The following is a 27,080-nucleotide window of genomic DNA, read 5'->3' on the forward strand; positions in this document are numbered from 1 at the left end:
AGTGAGAGGATACACGTCTGCTGAGGACGAACGCCGTGAATTATCACCACTGAAGCCCCTGTTAACAGCTTATCACCACTGAAGCCCCTGTTAATAACTCATCACCACTGAAGCCTCTGTTAATAACTCATCACCACTGAAGCCCCTGTTAATAACTCATCACCACTGAAGCCTCTGTTAATAACTCATCACCACTGAAGCCCCTGTTAATAACTCATCACCACTGAAGCCTCTGTTGATAACTTAGGTCGATAACTGATGTATCAAATAATCAGTTATTATCACTGATACATTGGCTGATGATCTAAGTTTCCCGTAGGAGTGTTCATGGCAGAAGACATGAAGCAATGGCGAGACGACTCTGTGAACTTGAGGGCTGATTGGTTAAGATGAATGAACAGGGATTCGTCTACTGTATCGACCCTCGTGAACGCGAAATGGGCGACCCCCTGGAAGCGCGGTGGTTGAACCTTGGAGTTTGATATGGGGATGACCCGATGACACGGTCAAAGGTCACTGAAAACCTATGGAGAAAACTGTGATAATCATTGAGCCAGGAACTGCTATGTAGCGGTCTAGGAACATTTGGTCCCAGGTCTCAAGTGTCATTTGTCCTGAATTCTGTACTAGTGAAGGGAATTATCTGTTCTCAAGTTACAGGGTGAGGTTGTACCCCAGTATGGTTGAGTGATGCAGCCATTGTTGTGTTGTAGGTCCAACAACTTACAAAATACTGAAGATAAAGCGTTATAGGATCAAATACGGTCATGGACTGAGGGGTTGGAGAAACTGTGGAGAGACAGAGAGAGACCCACCTTCTAGCGGGATTCGAAGCTTCGTTCTGCCTCTCGCTTCTGAGCACAAGAGCCACTTCGATAACTGCTTCGTCGCCAGAGATGGTAGTAGGGTAAGTAGTTCATGTGCTATGATATAGCACTGTTGTCAGTGTAGGAAATGGGTAACCCATCCACATGTTTCCAGTATGGGTAACCCATCCACATGTGTCCAGTATGGGTAACCCATCCACATGTGTCCAGTATGGGTAACCCATCCACATGTGTCCAGTATGGGTAACCCATCCACATGTGCCCAGTATGGGTAACCCATCCACATGTGTCCAGTATGGGTAACCCATCCACATGTTTCCAGTATGGGTAACCCATCCACATGTGTCCAGTATGGGTAACCCATCCACATGTGTCCGGTGACCTACTGTGAACCGACTGGAACGAACCATTCTAGTGACGGTCGTAGGGTGAATGTTACGAGATACTAAAGAGTTGTGACTTTCTTGAGCACGACGGTACGACCCCCTAAAGACGTCGGTACGACCCCTAAAGACGTCGGTACGACCCTTGAGGACGGCGGTACGACCCTTGAGCACGATGGTACGACCCTCTGAAGACGTCGGTACGACCCCCTAAAGACGTCTGTACCATCCCTAAAGACGTCGGTACGACCCTTGAGGACGGCGGTACGACCCTTGAGGACGGCGGTACGACCCTTGAACACGACGGTACGACCCTTGAGCACGACGGTACGACCCCTGAAGACGACGGTGCGACCCCTAAAGACGTCTGTACCATCCCTAAAGACGTCGGTACGATCCTTGAGGACGGCGGTAAGACCCTTGAACTCGAAGGTACGACCCTTGAACACGACGTCACGACCCTTGAACACGACGATACACTCCTTAGGTAGGGTGGTCTAGCCTTTGACCTTGCACTTAAAGACGCAGAGGAAAATGTCTTTTGACTGGAAGTGTGGGACAAACTTAATTCTACACTCTGAACGATTTACCCTGCAGCTGTATACGATTAATCCTACAGCTGTATACGATTAATCCTACAGCTCTATACGATTAATCCTACAGCTGTGTACGATTAATCCTACAGCTGTGTACGATTTATCCTACAGCTGTATACGATTAATCCTACAGCTGTGTACGATTTATCCTACAGCTGTATACGATTAATCCTACAGCTGTGTACGATTTATCCTACAGCTGTATACGATTAATCCCACAGCTGTATACGATTAATCCTACAGCTGTGTACGATTTATCCTACAGCTGTATACGATTAATCCCACAGCTGTATACGATTAATCCTACAGCTGTATACGATTAATCCTACAGCTGTATACGATTAATCCTACAGCTGTATACGATTTATCCTGCAGCTGTATAAGATAAGGAAGAAAACACATTTTCGCATGAATTGTGTAATTTCCAACTTCACCTTAAGCTGGATCCTTGTCTGGCTTTCCGGTCACAAATTACGAGACAGTCGCTAATCCTTTGCTTTTGACAACCCAATATAAAAAGGTAATTTCGCCGCCACAAATGGTCGGGGACGTCCAGGGAAAAAGAAAAAAATAATGTCTCGGGGTTTAGCAAACGGTGTTTATGTCGAACCAGACGTTGTAACGGTTGTAAGTTTGTAGTTATTAAAAAACTTTTCACTGTTAATGATTTATTGTAGTAAAGGATTTGTCACTTACCAGGATTAGGTATCGCCTGTTATATATATATATATATATATATATATATATATATATATATATATATATATATATATATATATGTATATACACACATATATATGTTTGTGTGTGTGTGTGTGTGTGTGTGTGTGTGTGTGTGTGTGTGTGCGTCACTGAAAAGAGAAAGGCAGCGTGACTCTCTTCATGTTATATACAACGTAACGAACGCCACAGCCAATTTAATGACATCTTTGGCAAAATACCCCAACATCTGTTGCCCTGAGCATGTAAACAAAGGACACGATGGCTGACTTAGATGTACTCTCTACGTCTGCCCACAGTTAACTCTCTGTTAACTTAACATTATATTAACATTATGAAGCCTAGAGGCTATAGTGAACTCACGAGTCAATCGAAGAATAGGTGATTTTGAATTCGTAAATTTCGTAATCTGTCTCGAGGATCAGTTGATTAGAATGATATGACGATGGATTATACTGGGGTAAAGAGTTTCATATTTGATTATTATTATCATACTGTTATATCCAGTAACAACTTGTGTTCATTTATTGGTGAAAAAAAATGGATCTCGCTTCATAGTCCAGTTTCGTGCTTACTATCGTTCCACGTTGTTGCTGTATACATTACTGGTGAAGTACAATTGTACGACGCCACCACCTCAACATTGGCAGAGTACATTATCGAGTATCTGTTCTCTACATTTTCATATTGACCAACACCGTACGCATAAACTAATATATATATATATATATATATATATATATATATATATATATATATATATATAGAGAGAGAGAGAGAGAGAGAGAGAGAGAGAGAGAGCCAGAGCCATACGCCGTAATCCAGGGGAAAAACTTTTACATTCCGTCCACTTCCGTCAAATTTCGACCATATTACCGTGACTCCAAGCTTAATATCCTGCAGGATCTCCGGCTCCTCGGGCCTCCAGGGGGTGGGGCGAGGTGAGGTGGGGCGTGGTTAGGTGGGGTGGTTGGGTGTGGGGTGAGGTGGAGGGGGATGATGGACTCCGCCTCTCCTAAGTGATTCCAAAGTGCTTAAACTTTTCCCCGAAATCGCTCCTACGAAAAGATTGGATCTTCAAATATTGGATATGGTGGCTAAATTGCTTGTCAAGACTGAGCGTGTCCTCTTGGCCTCCCTTCCCTTTGGTTTTCGGGCGTGCGTCGCTCGGAGGCATTGGCCCTCACCATCATCTGAAGGACGTCTGGCTATCTGAGAAGTATCTTTGGCCTCAGATGCCACCATCCGAAGCTCTCGGGTGGTTAGAATAACTCACTGCATCCTCCAGGCCAAACAATTGGCATCTGTTTGCCTGTCTCACTGCATCCTCCAGGCCAAAGAATTGGCATCTGTTTGCCTGTCTCACTGCATCTTCCAGGTCAAACAATTGGCATCTGGTTGCCTGTCGTACTGCATCCTTCAGACCAAACAATTGGCATCTGTTTGCCTGTCGTACTGCATCCTTCAGACCAAACAATTGGCATCTGTTTGCCTGTCGTACTGCATCCTCCAGACCAAACAATTGGCATCTGTTTGCCTGTGGAACACGGTCGTGATCCGAAGATGGGTTGCCATTGCGCCAAGATGTAAGCACTGATGAGATCAGTGTTAGATATGCGCTTCCGGACGCTACAAATGTCTCCGTGGGTATGACGGTCACAGAAGGACGCCAGACGATTCTCAGTATAATGGATCATTTGACCAGTGAAATGGTGGGCAGACCTACGATACGAGTCTCGGGTTTTGCTCACCGGACGTAAAGAAGCAGAGTTGATAGGGAAGGTCTAGAGGAAGGCGACGAAGATGGTACTAGAAGTAAGAGAGCTGAGTTACAGGGTAAAGATAGGTAAGGGGGGAGGGGCGTCTTGAATTTGCCCAACATTGAAGAGAGTAAAGCAAGGGATGACTTGATCATATCCTTAAGATTTTGAAACTAGATTGGAGTAGGCAGTGACCAGTTGTCTGAGAGATAAAGAGATAGAACAACCAGAAGACATAAGATGAGATTAAGTGAGAAACATCTTTCAGAATGTTTTTTTTTTCATACTATTCGCCATTTCCCGCGTTAGCGAGGTAGCGTTAAGAACAGAGGACTGAGCCTTTGAGGGAATATCCTCACTTGGCCCCCTTCTCTGTCCCTCTTTTGGAAAATTAAATACGAGAAGGGAGGATTTCCAGCCCCCCCTGCTCCCTTCCCTTTTAGTCGCCTTCTACATCTTCTACATTCTTTCAGAATGTATAAAGTTCTATTTCTGTATAAGAATGATGAATGCATAGATTAGAATGAACGACGACATTGCAAATGCATGCTGCATAGAGAAGTTTAAAAAGCTGTCTAACAGGTGAGTGTAATACTCCCTCCCCGTACAGTACAAACAGATAATCATCAATGGAATATTATATACTCTTCAGCCATCGTGTGTGTGTAAGGGAAACTTGTGTGTCTCCCCCCAGAGTATCAAGATAGATGGAGGAAGAAGGAAGTTGTGACATTAGTTACTTCTATATACCAAGAGGGAAGAGTTATTGCCCTCTAGGTGGGGTGGGTGGGGAAGGTGTTGCTCCCAAGGATGAGGGAAAGTTCCCTCCCTCTCCCTGGAGGGAGATAAATTACTCCCCCTGGGAGGGAGAAGGTGTTGCCTCCCAAGTGTTATCAGTAAGGCAATGGTGATAACAGTTGGTGTTCACGCTACACTTGAGGAGTTCTTTGTCTCATCTCGATGAGGATCCTTAATGGTCGTTTAGATGGGTCATTCGAGGTCTCTCGTATCGTCGAGGCCAACCTCGTGAATTGGTTTGTGTCCAGCCTCGTCACCTGTGTGTGTGTGTGTGTGTGTGTGTGTGTGTGTGTGTGTGTGTGTGTGTGTGTGTGTGTGTGTGTGTGTGTAGAAAGGCCCTGTTCCTTCTGAGTGCCACTAGGAACACACACACAGCCAACACCAACAAGGGTTCTCTCTCCACACGCGATCGCCAATCCCTGTCTGAACTTTCAGGTATCAGAGAAAATATTTGTATCTGCCCCGGGCGGCACAGTGATCCATAGTCGCCTGTATCACAAAGGGGTTAGAGAAAGAAAGATAGGAGAGAGAGAGAGAGAGAGAGAGAGAGAGAGAGAGAGAGAGAGAGAGAGAGAGAGAGAGAGAGAGAGAAAGAGAGAGAGAGAGAAAAAAAAAATATGCGGCGACTTTTCGTACCCAAGAGTTGAAGATAATCTGAGGTATTGTAGCAGAGAGCGAGGCCCCGGCCCTCTGTGTCGGCAGGAGTTTTCTCGTCCCCTGAGGGAAAACAAAGATGAAAACTTTGTTTCCTGATGGTGGTGGACGACGCCGAAAACACAGCATTAGAACATTGGCTTTGTGGCCGACCGTCCGTGGATGGTGTGGCCGACCGTCCGTGGATGGTGTGGCCGACCGTCCGTGGATGGTGTGGTCGTCTGGTTCGTATTGGCTCTCTCGTTCGGTCGACCCCCCACTCTTTGCACATTGGTGTGTGTACGCTGAATTTTCTTCTCATCCGCGTCTCGGTGTTTTAGCCTCGCGTGTTTATGTCATGGGTTATATCATCACGTGTTATATGTCATATTCTCAAGTCTTTATGTTATATTCTCACGTGTTTATGCGTCATGTTCTGATATGCTGTGGTGTTGTCCTTTTGAATTCAGTCTTGCTCTGAGCGTCTTTCTTCATAACCTGTAACTCATCTTTGGTGCTGTTCCCTAATATTAGTAGGCTTCCTTCTATCGTGAACTGGACCACTGATGTCCTGGCCATGAGTGTCATCACAGCATTGTATTTACCTCTTCAAATGTTTGGATCTCATATATGCAGAATGTGTTGTCTGGAGTCTGGCCAATGAGGTGTAGTATGTGAGGTGGTGAGTGGTGTATTGTGAGTGGTGATGACCGAAGTATAGTGAGGGAAGTATGAGGCACGGACGTCATGATGTGTGAAGAGTGTGTGTGTGTGTGTGTGTTTGCTGTTGAACTGTGGAAAGCCGTGCTGTGTGGAGAGTGTGTGGTGGTGTACATACGCTGGCATGCAGGGCATACGGTGCGTCTAGTGAGGTCTGAGGAGTGTATGGTGTCTGGAGGGTGTGGTACGTGGAGGGTGAGGTAGGTGGAGGGTATGGTAGATGGAGGGTGAGGTGTGTGTGTGTATGTGTGTGTGTGTGTGTGTGTGTGTGTGAACGATATGGTGTGTAGAGGGCTTAGTGCGTGGGAGATATAGTGTGATACTTTACTCCATGGGTGGGTATATAGCAACGTTCTAACCTGGCCATATAGCACAGCCCGCCATATCTATAGGCAATCATATCCCACCCGAGCTGTGTACCTACGTCCAATCCCACCGTCCCACTCTACGTACACCCAGTCCTCGTTATACGTGCCACCCTGGCTATATACGTACACCCAGTCCTCGTTAAACGCGCCACCCTGGCTATATACGTACACCCTTCCCTCGTTAGAAGTAATTGTGCCTCGCGCCTCGTCAGCAGGTCCCGAGACCATGATGTTATAAGCGGAATAATCTGGAACCGCTGACTCACCTGTATTATTTAATGATTTTATTAGCGAGTCTAACATGATGCATTCATTGAATTACAAGAGGGAGTGAGAGAGAGAGAGAGAGAGAGAGAGAGAGAGAGAGAGAGAGAGAGAGAGAGAGAGAGAGAGAGAGAGAGAGAGAGGTTTTATGTAGCACAATTCTCTTCCTATTCATATTTCTGTGTCTGGCTGCGTTACCACTTTATCTCATCCAGTCAGTCTGTCTGTCCTGTCAGCTGTTGGGAACTGCTTGAGAGAATCCCAGTGACAATAATTACCTTGTCATGTGTGAAGGACGCCCCTTTAATTCGACTGCCAGTTTGTTTTCCAGAGAGACAGAGAAAGGGAAACCCATTGTCTGTGGTTCCTTTTTATTTTCTGTCTCAGGATGCGTTCCCAACTCGAGGGGAGAGAGAGAGAGAGAGAGAGAGAGAGAGAGAGAGAGAGAGAGAGAGAGGGAGAGAGAGAGAGAGAGAGAGATGTATCTTTACTAGCACGATGCTAGGCAAGGGCTTGTTGCTTCCTCTTGAGGTCGGCGTGCGTTGGGGGAGGGGAGACAAAAGCCATCGTCGGCAGTGTAACTCAAGTGGTAAAGAGACAGATGAATGTATAGAAAGATAGATAGATAGGTAGGGAGGAGAAGAGAGATAAAGAGATAAAAGGGACCTCAAAACAGAGATAGAGATAGGCAGAGGGAGACGGTATTTGTAACTGGTAACGCCATGTATTTGGAAGACATCCCAACACCTGAGGATATTGTCCTCCTTGGACACAACGGTAAGGCCTGGCTTTCGAACTAACTATCAAGTGTCAGGTTAATGGTCAGGTTACCAAGTATATAGTACCGTTTTGCTCAAGTGTCGTATCGTCGTGTTCATGGATCGCACCGTCGTGCTCGAGCGTCGCATCGTCGTGTTCATGGATCATACCGTTGTGCGCAGGGGTTCAAGGGTCGTGTCGTCTCGCCCTTGGGCTTGAATGCAGCGAAAAATGCTGGCCCACTTTCGCGGAGGCGTTGCCAAAAGCCGGACTGTTTTGTATAATTCTCGGATTCGCTTCCTGATGTTTTGGCTTCAGTAAACCAGACCCTGGGAGGAGGATGGGAGAGGGTGATGAGGGCTGGTGGAGAGCAGGATGCTAGGGGGTATATACAGTGATGCTAAGGGGGTATATACAGTGATGCTAAGGGGGTATATGCAGTGATGCTAAGGGGGTATATACAGTGATGCTAAGGGGGTATATACAGTGATGCTAAGGGGGTATATACAGTGATGCTAAAGGGGTATATGCAGTGATGCTAAGGGGGTATATACAGTGATGCTAAGGGGGTATATACAGTGATGCTAAGGGGGTATATACAGTGATGCTAAAGGGGTATATGCAGTGATGCTAAGGGGGTATATACAGTGATGCTAAGGGGGTATATACAGTGATGCTAAGGAGGTATATACAGTGATGCTAAGGGGGTATATACAGTGATGCTAAGGGGGTATATACAGTGATGCTAAGGGGGTATATACAGTGATGCTAAGGGAGTATATACAGTGATGCTAAGGGGGTATATGCAGTGATGCTAAGGGGGTATATACAGTGATGCTAAGGGGATTTATACAGTGATGCTAAGGAAGTATATAGAGTGATGCTAAGGGGGTATATACAGTGATGCTAAAGGGGTATATACAGTGATGCTAAGGGGGTATATACAGTGATGCTAAGGGGGTATGTACAGTGATGCTAAGGGAGTATATACAGTGATGCTAAGGAAGTACATACAGTGATGCTAAGGGGGTATATACAGTGATGCTAGGGGGTATATACAGTGATGCTAAGGGGGTATATGCAGTGATGCTAAGGGGGTATATACAGTGATGCTAAGGAAGTATATACAGTGATGCTAAGGGGGTATATACAGTGATGCTAAGGGGGTATATACAGTGATGCTAAGGGGGTATATACAGTGATGCTAAGGGGGTATATACAGTGATGCTAAGGGGGTATATACAGTGATGCTAAGGGGGTATATACAATGATGTTAAGGGGGTATATACAGTGATGCTAAGGGAGGATATACAGCACAGGTCATCTTCAGGCCGTCCTGAGCTGGTGTGAGATGCGACATGTGCGACGTTTGTCTACAAGACACAGATGATGGTATTGCATCGCAACTACGTCAACTACGTCAAGGTCATCGCTACGAGAAGCACCTCAGAGAGAGAGCCTGTATCAGCTACAAGTTCCCGCCTCTCGTAGAATCACGAATACATTCGCTCTGGCCTTCCCGGCATCCACCGTCCACAAGGCGCTCGCTCTACAGTCGAACCAGCGGGAAGCCCTCAGACAGATGGGCTCTCCGTGGTCTTCTGAGAGAACGGCACATCAGCTCTGAGCGTCAGCTTAATGACCAACAGTCATCAACGCCAGTCACCCTTAAGGTTCATCAATTTACATCCATTTGGAAAGTTGATTTCAGAACCGATGCGTCGTCCTCAAAATGTGTGTTCCTCATACATTCGTATAGGTAGACCTTCAGAGATGCCTTATGGCGATATCATTCCATATCTTCCACTGGCCAGTGACTAACAAGCGAGGCTTCTTTCACACACACACACACACACACACACACACACACACACACACACACACACACACACACACACAGAGGGCGCTGTGTCAGCCACTCTCCCACGTAACTCCCACGGGAACTGCCTCAAAGACAGAGTCTCGTATAGCTGAAGCCTTTGTTCTGGCCAGATTGTTTACACCGTCTTTTTCCGTCGCTGCTGCATCGTGTAATGGAGACAGGAAGACGATACGTTGTTAATCATAACTATTATTCTTACCATTATCATTATTATTATCATTATTATTATTATTATTATTATTATTATTAGTAGTAGTAGTAGTAGTAGTAGTAGTATCACTTATTATTACTATTATTATTATTATCATTATCATTATTGTTATTATCATTATCATTATTATTATTATTATTATTATCATTATTATCATTATTATTATTATTATTATTATTATTATTATCATTATTATTATTATTATCTGTTGGAAAGATATGGAAATATTGATCAGTAATTCGGACGGTGTTGACACGTATTGAGAATCTTCTGCAGGGGACTCATTAAGGGGACCATCCCGTCCCAGATCCCAGACCAACTGTGTGACGAAAGGTAAGAAATGAACTCCGGGTGGCATGGTTCAATGTTTACACTCGCTTAATTACTCGCTGTCTAATCCCAGAGCGGTTGACTGTAGCGTTTTCATTCACGATTGGATATATATATATATATATATATATATATATATATATATATATATATATATATATATATTGGTAAAGTGTGTGGAAGAAGAAAGTTGAGAGTAAATGTGAATAAGAGCAAGGTTATTAGGTACAGTAGGGGTGAGGGTCAAGTCAATTGGGAGGTGAGTTTGAATGGAGAAAAACTGGAGGAAGTGAAGTGTTTTAGATATCTGGGAGTGGATCTGTCAGCGGATGGAACCATGGAAGCGGAAGTGGATCATAGGGTGGGGGAGGGGGCGAAAATTTTGGGAGCCTTGAAAAATGTGTGGAAGTCGAGGACATTATCTCGGAAAGCAAAAATGGGTATGTTTGAGGGAATAGTGGTTCCAACAATGTTGTATGGTTGCGAGGCGTGGGCTATGGATAGAGATGTGCGCAGGAGGATGGATGTGCTGGAAATGAGATGTTTGAGGACAATGTGTGGTGTGAGGTGGTTTGATCGAGTAAGTAACGTAAGGGTAAGAGAGATGTGTGGAAATAAAAAGAGCGTGGTTGAGAGAGCAGAAGAGGGTGTTTTGAAATGGTTTGGGCACATGGAGAGAATGAGTGAGGAGAGATTGACCAAGAGGATATATGTGTCGGAGGTGGAGGGAACGAGGAGAAGAGGGAGACCAAATTGGAGGTGGAAAGACGGAGTGAAAAAGATTTTGTGTGATCGGGGCCTGAACATGCAGGAGGGTGAAAGGAGGGCAAGAAATAGAGTGAATTGGAGTCATGTGGTATACAGGGGTTGACGTGCTGTCAGTGGATTGAAGCAAGGCATGTGAAGCGTCTGGGGTAAACCATGGAAAGCTGTGTAGGTATGTATATTTGCGTGTGTGGACGTGTGTATGTACATGTGTATGGGGGGGGGGGGGGTTGGGCCATTTCTTTCGTCTGTTTCCTTGCGCTACCTCGCAAACGCGAGAGACAGCGACAAAGTATAAAAAAAAAAAAAAAAATATACAGGGGTTGACGTGCTGTCAGTGGATTGAATCAAGGCATGTGAAGCGTCTGGGGTAAACCATGGAAAGCTGTGTAGGTATGTATATTTGCGTGTGTGGACGTGTGTATGTACATGTGTATGGGGGGGTTGGGCCATTTCTTTCGTCTGTTTCCTTGCGCTACCTCGCAAACGCGGAAGACAGCGACAAAGTATAAAAAAAAAAAAAAAAAAAAAAATATATATATATATATATATATATATATATATATATATATATATATATATATATATATATATATATATATATATATGATATGGTAGGTATATACTCTTGACTAAATCATGTGGTTTATGAGGCTTATTCACATGAGCGAACTGTTTGACAACGCCTTTACGACCTCTCACGACAAGGCTTTGAAAAGAACCGGTAACATCGCCTCCATTTAGATTCGCGGCCTTTAATTAAATGCCAGTGTTTACTCCGTGGCAAGTGGGTTGAGCGCCAGCGGGAACTTTCAAACGCCTTTCTTGGCCACGAAAGACTGGCTTGACCTTCGTTGTTTAAGGCATCGCATCTTGCAGTGAAATGCATCGCCGAGACGTCTTTTGGAGATGGCTGGGGGGTAAAGTGGGGGTGGTCGATGGTGGAGGGGAGAAGTTAAGGGAGTTAGACGTTCCATTAACGGGATGGGAGGGAAGGGGGTATGTGAGGATGGGATGGGATGGGGAGGATAGGGGGATGAATGGTGCCGGAGGAAGGCAATATAGTTCAGGCTTAGCCTGGGAATCTTCCTTGGGGTCCCAGTGAGAGATGGCAGGGAATGCAGAGGCCGTGAACTGCAGAGGAGGAGGAGGAGGAGGAGTGGGCGGTAGAGTGGGTGGGACTCTATACTTCTCAAGGCGGTCTGCGCCGATGGAAAGACTGCATACGAGGCGAGGAGTTCACGAGGAGAGTGGATGATAGTGCGACAGAAGGGGGTTGGTGGTGTGAGGGGAGGAAGAAGACCACATGTGACATGGTGGAGGAGGGGAATAGAGTACAAGACTACTGAAGGCGGAGGAATGGTGGAAGAATGGAGGTAGAGTACAAGAGTACTGAAGGCGGAGGAATGGTGGAAGAATGCGTGGTCTCTCTCTCTCTCTCTCTCTCTCTCTCTCTCTCTCTCTCTCTCTCTCTCTCTCTCTCTCTCTCTCTCTCTCTCTCTCCTTCTTTATTCCAGCAGCCAGTTTATACCAGACCCGCAGGGACGGGCAGTAAGTCAGAAACTTTCAAAATGTTAAACGTATCGAAATTTCCGGAATTGTAGATACGTAAAACACTAGCTGTTCACCGGGGGTCATAATGATTATGCATATATCAAAGCTGTTTTGCGTTGCCCCACGTGCCATTATTAGTGCAGAAGTATCGTGCATCAAACAATAATGTATTCTGGCTCGGTTATCGTACATCAGACAGCATCACATGATTACTGGAGCCATGTTTATTAAACAACAATAAATAACAGCCAAAAGCACTGTGCTTCATACAATGATGTATTGCATCGTATCTCATTAACGTTCCAAACTAATCTGCTTCATCGGAAATAACCTACACATAAAAAGAAATAATGATAATAGAAAAGAGCAATTGGCGCCAAAACATCATACGTCAGGCAACGTATGGTGGCCGAAACATCGTACAGGTAGTGAAGAGTGATGTACGATTCCCGGAGAATGCGTACACAAAGTCTCAAACCAAACCTCACCGTCTTGACCACGCCATGCATTACCCCCCTTACCCTAACTATCACCTCTAAGGCTTGCCCAAACCTTTACCCACAGCACTGTGGGTCCTTTTACCCTAGAGGACACAGCTCCCCCCTCCCACCCCTTCCCCCCATCTTTTACCTTCATCGTCTTATTACCCAAACCTCGTCATTTTCCACCACTTAACCACCCTTCGTAGACACATAGACCTCCCTACTCCCCACAACACTCGAGCCATATATCCATTCCCCACATATATAACTGTGGGGTGGGAGGGAGCATGTCGTCTCTCTAGCCTCTCCCCCACAGCACTTGAGCCATCTTTCTTTCTCTCTCTCTCCACATAACTGGGGCCACATCCCTCCCTATTCCCCGTGTTATCCTCATAAGATCCACTGAGGAAGCTTTTAGCGAGAGTTGCCTCAGGTGTCCGGGGCCGTGCAGCCAGCCAGGTCTTGTGGTGGAGCTGAGATAAAATGGAAATTGATTCTCAGGCAAGATGAAAGGAGAGCCTTGTCCTCCTTGCGTCGCACGTTTGCAGCATCCCGGCCTCCTCTTCTCGTCTCCTCTTCTCCCTCTGTTCTCCTTTGTTCCGCTGATCGTATCTCTTCTACGCTTGCCTCACCTCTTTTCTCTCCATGTTCATTCCTTCCCTCTTTTGTCTCTTGTCCTCTTCGATTCCCTTCTCCTTTACCGTCCCTGTTTTTGCACTCTCTTCCTTATGGTAAGCAAACTATGTTTGAAATTTTTACACACACACACACACACACACACACACACACACACACATATACACACACACACACACACACACACACACATACACACACACACACACACACACACACACACACACACACACACACAAAGTCTTCCATAATCAAGGGTCGTACCGTCGTGTTCAGAGAGCTAAAGGGGCGTAGAGCCAGCCAAGCCAGCCAACCAAATCTACGTCGCCTTGTGTGTGGTGTAGGAGGAGGCTACTGCAGTAGGCGGTGCGGGTGGCAGGGCCAAATTCACCTCACCGTCGAGCTCTGTAGATGTCGAAGCAACGCTTCTCAGACCACGTTCCGGACCACGTCTTTGTGGGGGCCCCCAGCTCTTGTGGATGCTTGGGAGAGACTGACGATGCAGAGGCGACACCGGAGACCTGATCCTGAGGGAGAAAAGTAACTCCCTTCTTCAGGAGGAGGTGGCGTTCGAGGCACAAGACCCTCCTCGAGGGTTGTGTTGACAGCGCGTACAAGACCATGAGAAAATTGATCGTAGATTTTTTTTAGTGTCTTGTTAGCAGCCTCTGCCTTGGGCAAGACGATTTGACGTACCGAGTGTGTCGCATCCCCCAGCAGGTACCCGACCTGGCCAGGTCAAGGTGGCACCATCTTCGTTGACTGGTACCAGCCTAGTGCCGACATAGCTTCTTCATAGCTGATCCTCTCGTCTAGCCTAACTACGACATAGCTTCATAGCTGACCTTCTCGTCCTGCCTAACTACGACATAGCTTCATAGCTGATCCTCTCGTCCAGCCTAACTACGATATAGCTTCATAGCTGATCTCGTATAGCCTAACTACGACATAGCTTCATAGCTGATCCTCTCGTCCAGCCTAACTACGACATAGCTGCTTCATAGCTGATCCTCTCGTCCAGCCTAACTACGACATAGCTTCATAGCTGATCCTCTCGTCCAGCCTAACTACGACATAGCTTCATAGCTGATCTTCTCGTCCCCAGCTTAGAAGCGACGTAGCTTCTGTACCCGACCCTCTGATCCGGCCCAACAACAAGGGGGGCGAGGGCGTTGCCAGGCGCAGTGAGACGCGACAGCCTGACCCCATAGCGTCTTCCGCTCCCCAGGGAGGTGGGGAAAGGGGGGTTGGGGGTTAGGGGGGCAGGCAGGAGGGCGAAGAAAAGGGACGTGATTGATTCCAGTATTTTACCAGTCACGAGGTGATTAATGGGTCCGGTGCGCCCGGCTTGAATAATCTTCGGTGACAAGGGTTGAGGACGGAGTTAATTTCTTGTCTTGGTGTTCGTTATAAGATGACCCAGGGAGGATATTTCTCCAGTCTCGCTCACTGTCCACGTCGAAGATTCTACTCCTCCCTATCCTCAGTGAGAGGGACGCCATACATGCCTGGTGGGTGCACGCGTAGACTAAACTAGTGTAAGGATCATTTGGTTATCAGGATACTCGCAGGTCCTGTGTGGCTTAGTGATGGCTGGTGATCATGTGGCGATCATGCCGTTTTCTTGAGTCACCCCCCCTCAGATTTCTCACTGAACCCAACACCTCGGCAGGTTCGTGGTCTGTCTCTCGGAGGGGATCAGGGTCGTAGTGGCGAGCGACGTCGGGTATGGGGGAGCCGTCCACTGTGGTCGGACACACAAGAGTGGAAGATCATCACGTTCAAGGTAAGTGAATGAGATCTGTTTCCATGTATCCTTTGTCCCCCCAAGGATACATGATGAATTTGATGATGTCCTCCCTCGTCAGGCACGTTGTCCCCCTCAAGGATACATGATGGATTTGATGATGTCCTCCCTCGTCAGGCACTTTTTAGATGAGCACAGACTTAAGATTCCACAAGGCAATGATGGGAAGGTTTTTGACCCTGAGTGATTCTTGCAAAACCGGACACCGCGCCATATATACTTGAATCTGGAGAGGTTTATTTCGGCAAAATGCGACGGTAATAAACATGAACACAGCGAAGAAACTGGTGACTTTACAGTTATCATATACCCGATTATTTTGCGAGGGACACATTATTTTCATTATCTTTCTTCTCATCACTTTTTTCTTATCTTCATCCTGTGGTGTCTTCCCTCTCCAGCAGTCAACAACCACATGGCGTCTTTCGTTCCTTCCTTAGGCCGACAGACTCGGGACTCAGTCGTTGTGTCGTTTGCTTCCTCACGCTCTGACGACCTTTGGTTCATTTTTTCAATTGGATTCTTGATGAGACGTTCCCTGTGGGTCAAAGGTCAAACCATCCCAGAGGCATGACAGATCTCCAGGGTCCTGGACCTTCACACACGGCCCGGGATTGTTGCTGCGTTCGTCGGTACGTCTCCTGGTGGGGGGGAGGGGGGGTTGTTTTTGCTACGTCCCTTCCTCCTGCAGGAGTATCTTCTTGCCTTATCGTAGGTCTTTGCCTCACCGTGGGTCTTGCCTCACCCTGGTGGGTCTTACCTCACTCTGAGCCTTGCCTCACTCTAGGTCCTTTGCATCACCCTGGGTCTTTGCCTCACCCTGGGTCTTGCCTCACCCTAGGTCCTTGCCTCACTCTAGGTCCTTGCCTTACCCTAGGTCCTTGCCTCACCCTTGGTCTTTGCCTCAGCCTGGGTCGTGCCGACGCTTGGCACAGAGAGAGAGAGAAAGACCCTCTCACTATGGTCCCCAACATGCTCAGTGGCTGCCACATCCACTCACTCATCGCAACGAGTCTTGCCACACAGAGAGAGAGAGAGAGAGAGAGAGAGAGAGAGAGAGAGAGAGAGAGAGAGAGAGAGAGAGAGAGAGACCTCTTGGGCGTATATCGAGGGAGGCACATTCAACAGTCGCCCACCAATGTCAACCTTTCCAGTTTAATGTAATTTTATTCAGTGGTCCTCAGGAATGGGTAATTTTATTCAGTGGTCTACAGGAATGGGTAATTTTATTCAGTGGTCTGCAGGAATGGGTAATTCTATTCAGTGGTCTGCAGGAATGGGTAATTTTATTCAGTGGTCTGCAGGAATGGGTAATTTTATTCAGTGGTCTGCAGGAATGGGTAATTTTATTCAGTGGTCTACAGGAATGGGTAATTTTATTCAGTGGTCTACAGGAATGGGTAATTTTATTCAGTGTGGTCTACAGGAATGGGTAATAAGCGGATCCCGGTTATTTACCATCGGCTGCCAGGCCGAATTGAATTATTTTCCAATATCACTACAAATTGATAATAATTGCCCGTAATAAAAAGGTACAGAGGCAATTAATCTCGATGCATTAGAGGCTAATTGGATTCTGAGGGGTAGATTGGGAGAGGAAGGGACGGATGGTGAGGGGTGAGTGAGTGTAGGTGAGGAGTGTGGGTGTGTTGAGGATAATGAGGATATAAGAATGGATGCAAGCGAAGGAGGAGGACCGTGTTTGTCTTTTTTTGTGTTCCTGGCGCTACTTCGCTAACGATGGGGAAAAGGCGAACGTGAAATGATAATGATGCTACTATTACTTCTACTTCTCATGATGATAATTAACGGATTGTTGATTAAAATGCAGGAAAATGCTGAAAAGATACAGAGAATGGTAACGGTAAAGACAGTTAACATGTGTGAGTGTGTGTGTGTGTGTGTGTGTGTGTGTGTTATATCTGATCTCTTTAAAAGCTCCGTTCAGTCCTTTACGGTTTCAGTTCAGGTACTAATAATTCATTTGGTGATACACATCACTAGAGGAAAAGTTACAGCATTCTCGACAGTTTAAACGCTGGCTGTTTGATTGCCAGCAACCATGAGCCACATCTCTCTGGGTTCCGGGTTACGCTGTAGAAACGACTCCACAAATGACCAATAGGATTTTATTTTTTCTCTCCTTCTGTCGTAAGAGATTAAAAACAAAGTATGAAAATTCAATAAGTAACCCAAACCTGATTTAAGCCAAGGCTTGATGAGTATCCATGATGAATGGCCGGTTTAAACTCGTACCCCTTTTAAACCTCCACGAGAGAATAGTCTTATGCAAATATCGCGAGGAGTTTGTGGAAGGCGTTTAAAGTTCCATTGTTCCGATGGCACGAGCCGGAGGCGGAGGCGCTTAAAGAAGAGTTGTCGCCTTCTGTTTCAGGGTTGTGTTTTGAGGCCGGATGTGTTGCCAAGTACCATGACATAACGACCCTCCCTGAGCTTTTCATATTATATCGACCCCCCCCGCAACCCACCCCACCCCATTCCATCTCCCTCTCATCCACCACCCCACACCAGCCCCCCCCCCCCTCCCTCTCACTTCACCTTCCTGTACTGCCCGTTGAAAAAAAAAAAGAGAGAGAGGATAAGGTTTTTGGCTGGTTTATTATTACGTGGGCTTTACCTTCATCATCTGCCATGGAGTAGCTAAAGGCAGGCGTCCGTTGTTATCAAGGCGTAACTGTCAAGTGGAAATAACTCTCTCTCTCTTCTCTCTCTCTCTCTCTCTCTCTCTCTCTCTCTCTCTCTCTCTCTCTCTCTCTCTCTCTCTCTCTCTCTCTCCATCTCAAATCTTTTCGATTACTTCCTTCCCGCCCCCTCCCCAATCATAGCATATATTTCTCTCTCCTTCTCCATACTTTGGGGTTACCATCGGTAATAGCGATATTTCTCTGTGATAGTAGCGGTATCTCTCGGCGATATTCCCCTCTCCATTTTTCCTCTCACAGTTCGAGAGTGCCGCAAGTGGAGGGTGGATAGGTGGAAGGGTGGAGGGGAGAGGAGGGGGAGGGTGGATAGGTGGAAGGGTGGAGGGGAGGGGGAAGGGAGGGGAGGGGGAGGAATTCAATTTTCTCCAACTGAGCCTCGCGGACTTAATTGAATTCTCAATCTTTCAGCAAAGTCCATAAAATCCTCAAACTGAACCAGAGATTCTGTTTGTGTTGCCTCACTCCGTCACCTCCTCCTCCTCCCTCCATCCCCCCCCTTCCCTCACCTAAGCCTCACCTATTAATGGAACGCTTAACTTCCACCTCCAGCGTCACGCCCAGAACATGGTCAAATGGTGTGTATTTCGCTTCTTTAAAACAAAAAAAGTTAAAAAAAAATATATGATTTTTTTCTTTTTCAATTAATATGCTTCACGATCAACGGGCGTTTAAAGTTCAGGCCGGCTGCGCGCGCCTGAACCCCCACTTGCCAGAAGGTAAACAATGGGAAAAGCCCGCGAATTTAAATGGACGCGATTTTAAAAGTCTCTTAAAACAAGCGTTTCGAGCGGCGAGTTGCCATGTAGTTACATTCAGTAATTCATTCATTTGTATGAATAACATACACCAAAAACAAGAGAGAGACGCTGTTTTAATCCAGTGTTTATATATATATATATATATGGAATATATGGTGTGGGAGGAAAGTTGTTAGAAGCAGTGAAAAGTTTTTATCGAGGATGTAAGGCATGTGTACGTGTAGGAAGAGAGGAAAGTGATTGGTTCTCAGTGAATGTAGGTTTGCGGCAGGGGTGTGTGATGTCTCCATGGTTGTTTAATTTGTTTATGGATGGGGTTGTTAGGGAGGTGAATGCAAGAGTTTTGGAAAGAGGGGCAAGTATGAAGTCTGTTGGGGATGAGAGAGCTTGGGAAGTGAGTCAGTTGTTGTTCGCTGATGATACAGCGCTGGTGGCTGATTCATGTGAGAAACTGCAGAAGCTGGTGACTGAGTTTGGAAAAGTGTGTGGAAGAAGAAAGTTAAGAGTAAATGTGAATAAGAGCAAGGTTATTAGGTACAGTAGGGTTGAGGGTCAAGTCAATTGGGAGGTGAGTTTGAATGGAGAAAAACTGGAGGAAGTGAAGTGTTTTAGATATCTGGGAGTGGATCTGTCAGCGGATGGAACCATGGAAGCGGAAGTGGATCATAGGGTGGGGGAGGGGGCGAAAATCCTGGGGGCCTTGAAGAATGTGTGGAAGTCGAGAACATTATCTCGGAAAGCAAAAATGGGTATGTTTGAAGGAATAGTGGTTCCAACAATGTTGTATGGTTGCGAGGCGTGGGCTATGGATAGAGTTGTGCGCAGGAGGATGGATGTGCTGGAAATGAGATGTTTGAGGACAATGTGTGGTGTGAGGTGGTTTGATCGAGTGAGTAACGTAAGGGTAAGAGAGATGTGTGGAAATAAAAAGAGCGTGGTTGAGAGAGCAGAAGAGGGTGTTTTGAAGTGGTTTGGGCACATGGAGAGGATGAGTGAGGAAAGATTGACCAAGAGGATATATGTGTCGGAGGTGGAGGGAACAAGGAGAAGAGGGAGACCAAATTGGAGGTGGAAAGATGGAGTGAAAAAGATTTTGTGTGATCGGGGCCTAAACATGCAGGAGGGTGAAAGGAGGGCAAGGAATAGAGTGAATTGGAGCGGTGTGGTATACCGGGGTTGACGTGCTGTCAGTGGATTGAAGCAGGGCATGTGAAGCGTCTGGGGTAAACCATGGAAAGCTGTGTAGGTATGTATATTTGCGTGTTTGGACGTATGTATATACATGTGTATGGGGGGGGGGGGTGGGGCCATTTCTTTCGTCTGTTTCCTTGCGCTACCTCGCAAACGCGGGAGACAGCGACAAAGTATAAAAAAAAAAAAAAAAAAAAATATATATATGGACAATAATTATCGGCCTAAAAGTTGTTCGACTAAAGCTAACTGCTTTAGGAATAATTAGCATGTAATTAAATGGCTGTAAAAAAGAGTTAGTGATGCCAGAGGGAGTTCATTTCTTTTTCTTTTTTTTTTTTTTTCATTTTCTACCGGGCGTTACGCGGTTGGTCGGCTCTGTTTGTAGAAAAGGTTCGTTGGCTTTTGTTTCCTTTCGTGTTTTTGGCGCGAAACAGTCCCCCCCCCCCCCCCCACTCTAATGAATTTCGCCCCTTGTTGATTTAGACGATCCTGATGATCAAACGTTGAAAAACACAGTGGCTTTTGTCTGTCTGTGGAATGTTCATGATCTACCCTTAAGGATCTTTAATTAACTGATGTGTTAAGTAAGCGTGTACCGACGTTCGTATACGAAACGGGTTGAACGTTATTATATTTAGACGAGTTGAAATGAAAAGGATTAGATGCCGTAAACAGACTCTTGACCCTGGGAGAAAAACCTTTATTATCTCGAAACATTTGAGCCTGAATATGACGTGTTTCAGTTGGAGTACTTTAACTTCATTTTTTTTGTCAGTGAAATAATGACTATATCTGTAAAGGGTTGTGTAATGTTACTATTATCTCTGAGGGATGGTCTAACATTATTAATAATTTCAGTGGCAACTTTTTTTTTTGTATATCAATGTTGTAATTATTTCTGGCTTTCCGTAGGACAAAAATACATTTTGTTTTTTTCCTTTGCTTATTAATTTTGATTTTTGTCTTTCCAACATCTAGTATCCTCACCCCTATTCACCTGATCCCAGGGTAATTCGAGGGTGTAGTGAAGGTAGGAATGTAGTGTCGATATGGATGTAGTGAAGATAGGCATGTAGTGAAGATGAGGATGTACGTAGTGTAGATGGCTTTTGACCTAACCCCAGAAGATCAGGTGAAAAACTTTTAACACAACCCTTAGTACCAAGAATGCTGTTTAAAAAAATGTTTGTCGAGTAATGTACATGATACAAGAATGTGTTTGGCTACAGTGAAGATGAAAATGATGGCGTCTCCCTCCGTAGCGAACATGATCATGGGAGACATACTGTAATCACTCACGAACGACGATGGTGTCTCTACTTACAAGTAATTCATTATCATTATCATTATCATTATCATCCACGCATTGTCTGGTTCGCGTTACTACCTCACATGATGCAGCAACGAAAATTGACGTAGTAAAACAGTCTGGCCAGAGCAAAGCTTTACCTTAGCTCACTCTTCCTCTGAGCCAGTTCCCGTGGGAGCCACTTGAGAGAGGGTTAAAGTGGCTCGAACATTGGCCTGTGTGTGTGTGTGTGTGTGTGTGTGTGTGTGTGTGTGTGTGTGTGTGTGTGTGTGTGTGTGCCGGATTCACACAATATACCTCCTGGCACAAGAAACAATACCTTGCTTGTTATGCTTAGGCCAATAGCGTACATGTTATGATGTGCGTATATCTCTGGTCCGAGACCCAGCGGGAGGGAAAGAAGGCCTCCGAAGCCATCGTAAGGTATACGTGAGGTAAGGTAAGGCTCCAGACCTAGTTGTGGGGGTAGAAGACGTCCGAAACCATTGTAAGGTATACGTAAGGTAAGGTAAGGTCCCAGACCACAGCTGTGGGGGTAGAAGACGTCCGAAGCCATCGTAAGGTATACGTAACGTAAAGTAAGGTTCCAGACCCACAGCTGTTGGTGGGTAGAGGGGGTAGAAGACATTCGGAACTATACATATGAATATAAACATGCGTAAATGTGTAAGTATATAACGAATCCATTGAGGACGACGCACTGAATCTGAATCAACTTTCCAAATGGATGTAAATTGATGAACCTTAAGGGTGACTGGCGTTGATGACTGTTGGTCATTAAGCTGACGCTCAGAGCTGGTGTGCCGTTCTCTCAGAAGACCACGGAGAGCCCATCTGTCTGAGGGCTCCCCGCTGGTTCGACTGTAGAGCGAGCGCCTTGTGGACGGTGGATGCCGGGAAGGCCAGAGCGAATGTATTCGTGATTCTACAAGAGGCGGGAACTTGTAGCTGATACTGGCTCTCTCTCTGAGGCGCTTCTCGTAGCGATGACCTTGACGTAGTTGACGATGTTGCGATGCAATACCATCATCTGTGTCTTGTAGACAAACGTCGCACATGTCGCATCTCACACCAGCTCAGGACGGCCTGAAGATGACCCGGGCTGTATATTCTCCCATCATCCTGTTCCTGACCAGCCCTCCTCATCCTATCTCCTCCTCCTCCTCCTCCTCCTCCCTAAAGAGTTCTGCTTTTGGTAACGCTTCTGTGAAGATGGGCCAGCTTTCTAACCCCAGAAGGTACGGCGGTACGACCCTCGAGTACAGCGGTACGATCCTAGGGTGTCATGACCTGTTCGTGCGCGCGCGCGCGCGCGCGCACACACACACACACACACACACGCACACAGGCCACGTCTTCTCTGTCAGTCCACTTATCCACCACACCCCTTGCCTTTCCCCTCCCTCTCCCTCCACTAAGGAAGAGATCATTTCACTCCTCCCCAGGTCTCGGGTTACACCCTGCAGTGGGTTTGCCTTCCCTCCTACAACACTGACTTGAAGTAAGAACCCACAAGATCATGTCTCGACATATTGCTCTCTCTCTCTCTCTCTCTCTCTCTCTCTCTCTCTCTCTCTCTCTCTCTCTCTCTCTCTCTCTCTCTCTCTCTCTCTCTCTCCCCTCGAGTTGGGAACCCATCCTGAGACAGAAAATAAAAAGGAACCACAGACAATGGGTTTCCCTTTCTCTGTCTCTCTGGAAAACAAACTGGCAGTCGAATTAAAGGGGCGTCCTTCACACATGACAAGGTAATTATTGTCACTGGGATTCTCTCAAGCAGTTCCCAACAGCTGGCAGGAGAGACAGACTGACTGACTGGATGAGGCAAAGTGGTAACGCAGCCAGACACAGAAATATGAATAGGAAGAGAATTGTGCTACATAAAACTCCTGTCTCTCTCTCTCTCTCTCTCTCTCTCTCTCTCTCTCTCTCTCTCTCTCTCTCTCTCTCTCTCTCTCTCTCCCCTCTTGTAATTCAATGAATGCATCATGTTAGACTCGCTAATAAAATCATTAAATAATACTGAGTCAGTGGTTCCGGATTATTCCGCTTATATCATCATGGTCTCGGGACCTGCTGACGAGGCGCAAGGCACAATTACTTCTAACGAGGGAAGGGTGTACGTATATAGCCAGGGTGGCGCGTTTAACGAGGACTGGGTGTACGTATATAGCCAGGGTGGCGCTTAACGAGGACTGGGTGTACGTATATAGCCGGGTTGGGATATGGGTGTATAGCCAGGGGTCGGATGTGCTCTACAGCCAGAGTAGATAGCTATACACAGAAGATAGAACACCTGTTTTTTTGTCTTACGTTTCAGAAAACACACACGCCATATGTCTCATACAGCATACCCTCCACACATTACACCCTCCACACACCATACCTTCCACGAGGTATATAAACCTCTCCCCACACACTGTACTCTTCAGTCACCAGCTCACATACCCCACATTTCCCACACTCCACATTCCACGCAGCACGGTATCAAGACACAACACACGTCATGCTTCCTAAGTGCACTATACTCCTCTCATCATACTCCTCCATTCATCATAACCCATACAACGCACTGAACTCTTGATACTCCACTCACACTACCTCACTCGCCATACACTGCTTACGTAATTCTTCCCACATACGTAGCTAAACACACTCTCATCTACTCGCTGTACAATCTCCACGCAAGACGACAGAGAAGTTAGAGAAACACAGCGGTGGAGAGGACACGTTTCTCAAGGCTACTTTGGCACTGTGGTGGAGGGACTGTGGTAGTGGAGGGAAGTGTTGTGGTGGAGGGAAGGGTTGTGGTGGAGGGACTGTGGAAGGAAGCTGCGATGGCTGAAGTTAGTCCCGGTAATCTCTCGGAGGATTTCTTCAGACTCACTCTAATTGAACTGACAAGAAGCAATCAAGATGTGAGAGAAAATGTTTGCATAAAACACACAAGCTGATTTTTTTGTATAACACTTTGTGTGATCAGCGAATTTTGCCCGAGGCAAGATGTCGACTGACTGAGAACCCATAGTTCGGTGGAAACCAGTTAAGTTTACTTGTTAGTTATTCAATGGACGAACGCCTTAGTACAGATTGAATCTCTCTTATACCCCAAGTGCTTTAAGAAGAGCAAACAGATTGTAGAATCAAGAGGAGGGGATGTCTTCTACCTCACTCGGGAAACCCATAGATCATGAGAGAGACGAAGTCTTCCACTGTGGTCCACATGGTGGGTATTCCCTCCTCCTGCCACCACATCGGTGGGCAGTGTGGCGTAGGCTTGCCAGGGTCAACCTTCTCTCACAGTCGTGTTGCCCTGGTTCGCTGAGCGATGTCGCCTTTAAGTTAACAAGCCTGTTTCCTCTCTACTACTACAACGCAGTCGCGTTCGTTGACAAGACACGAAAATCTTTATCGTCGCAAATGTCAACGAGTCTGAATGAATAAACGAATGAATTCATAACGTAACAGGGTGAATGAGAAGTGAATGAGTTGTTCCACGAATTACGAAGGTCACAAAGTTTCTGGTTGGGTACAGCATTTTGCTCAACCTCAAGAATTGTTACGACAACCCGGATCATTTGTTGCAACGAAATTACCCTCACCTATTACGCTGTCAGGAGCAATGGATGAGCGACTAGTCTCGTAACTCGCCAATGGAAGGAAAGTCAGGACGAGAATCCAGTTTAAAGTTAGACTTTGAAACTTCACAACTGTATTGTGAATTAGTTTCTTATTTATCTTCTGAGACTGCAGGAAAAATTATACAAGTTAGAAGTAGAATGAAGCTTCGAATCCCGCTGTTAAGGTGGGTCTCTCTCTCTCTCTCTCTCTCTCTCTCTCTCTCTCTCTCTCTCTCTCTCTCTCTCTCTCTCTCTCTCCACACTTTCTCCAACCCCTCCGTACATGACCGTATTTGATTCTATCGCTTTGGCATTTTGCAGGGAAAGAGATGAAAGTATCTTTTAGAATTATATATATATATATATATATATATATATATATATATATATATATATATATATATATATATATATATATATATATCAGCTTCGAGCATGGAGGCAATCAACAACACAGTCGCTCTAACATTGTCGAGGAATACATGGTAAGAATTCAGCTTAAAATCCTACTCGCATGTGAACATTTCCTGAAATTCTCAAGCAATGTTATAAGCAGAACATGGTTACGCTCTCTCCCTCTCTCTCTCTCTCTCTTCTCTCTCTCTCTCTCTCTCTCTCTCTCTCTCTCTCTCTCTCTCTCTCTCTATACATCCATCATAGACGAATTATAATGATGGGTGAAAATTCAGTGGTCAGGATTCCATTTAGTATTAGACGACGTTTTTGAAGCGAAGATGTGTACTTCACTGGACGAGTCGAATGGAAATCATACAAGTTGATATGGGGATGTTTCTGTGTGTGTTTCAAATAGTCGTGTGTGTGTGTGTGTGTGTATTTCATTTTCGTCCTTCATACTAGATCGTCGTTTCCCGCACAAGCAAGGATGCGTCAGGGACAGACGAAGAAAAGGCCGCATCCGCCCACATCCATGCTCGCTCGCACAGTCATGTGTAATGCACCGAAGCTGCAGCTCTCAATCCACAAACAGGCCCCACGGACCATCCCATGGTTTACCCCGGACGTTTTACATTCCCTGGTTCAATATATATATATATATATATATATATATATATATATATATATATATATATATATATATATATTTATTCATTTATTTATTTATTTATTTAACTTTGTCGCTGTCTCCCGCGCTAGCAAGGTAGCGCAAGAATACAGACGAAAGAATGGCCCAACCCACTCACATACACATGTATATACATATATAAATATATATAATTTTCAGAGTTATTCAGTTTCTGTGAAAGTATGGAATAGCCAATCTATCATCTGAAATCATAGAAAACTTTATCAAATACATCGTTATCAAATACATCGTTATCAAATACATCGCCATTTTCTTTTCCAATATTTGATAGTTTGTGCGCCGGTAACAAAAAATGGCGTTGTCATTCAGCTTTAGTGAAGTATTATTTCCGCCAGAAACTGGACAACATACGTGCTTTTTTTTTTTTTCTTTCTTTTTTTACCTGTACAGAATTCAGGTCAAATATCTGTTATGACCCGGGACGAAATGGGCCCTAGACTGGCATACAGTTACTGTCTGTAGTGATGACTGGACGGGTTGTTTTTTTTTCTCTTTCTAATTTTGGGTCACTGACCTTTAGCCTGGTAATGGTAAGTTTATGGGTCACCTCCAACATGATAAGGAGTTGTACAGTCGTCCTCCGAGGGTTGCACGTGCGGCCATGCTCAAGGATCGTGCCTGTGTTGTACTTCAAGGTCTTGCCCTTGTGCTCAAGGGTCGTAAGGTCATGCTCAAGGGTCGTACGGTCATGCTCAAGGGTCGTACGGTCATGCTCAAGGGTCGCGTCGTCGTACTCAAGGGTCGTACCCTGGTGTTCAAGGGGGAGGTGTATACACTCCCACATTCCCCCGCGCCACAACGCGCTGACACTTCCCCTCCTGCCACGCACTGACCAAAATGTCCCCAGTCGTTCCTTCCCCCCCTCGAAACCCACGC

General features: G+C 45.8%; 1 protein-coding gene across 1 annotated transcript in view; it reads left to right on the plus strand.

Moving 5' to 3' along the window:
• LOC139753812 (uncharacterized) overlaps positions 1-27,080 on the plus strand; it is a 446,936-nt gene that overhangs the window by 47,311 nt on the left and 372,545 nt on the right. Inside the window, exon 2 of the mRNA XM_071670702.1 lies at positions 15,361-15,474. Coding sequence (XP_071526803.1) covers positions 15,417-15,474 — 58 coding nt within the window. The 5' untranslated portion in view covers positions 15,361-15,416. The remainder of the gene's footprint in view (positions 1-15,360; positions 15,475-27,080) is intronic.

This window comes from Panulirus ornatus, chromosome 15, assembly GCF_036320965.1.
Source record: "Panulirus ornatus isolate Po-2019 chromosome 15, ASM3632096v1, whole genome shotgun sequence".
NCBI classification, from domain to species: Eukaryota; Metazoa; Arthropoda; class Malacostraca; order Decapoda; family Palinuridae; genus Panulirus; species Panulirus ornatus.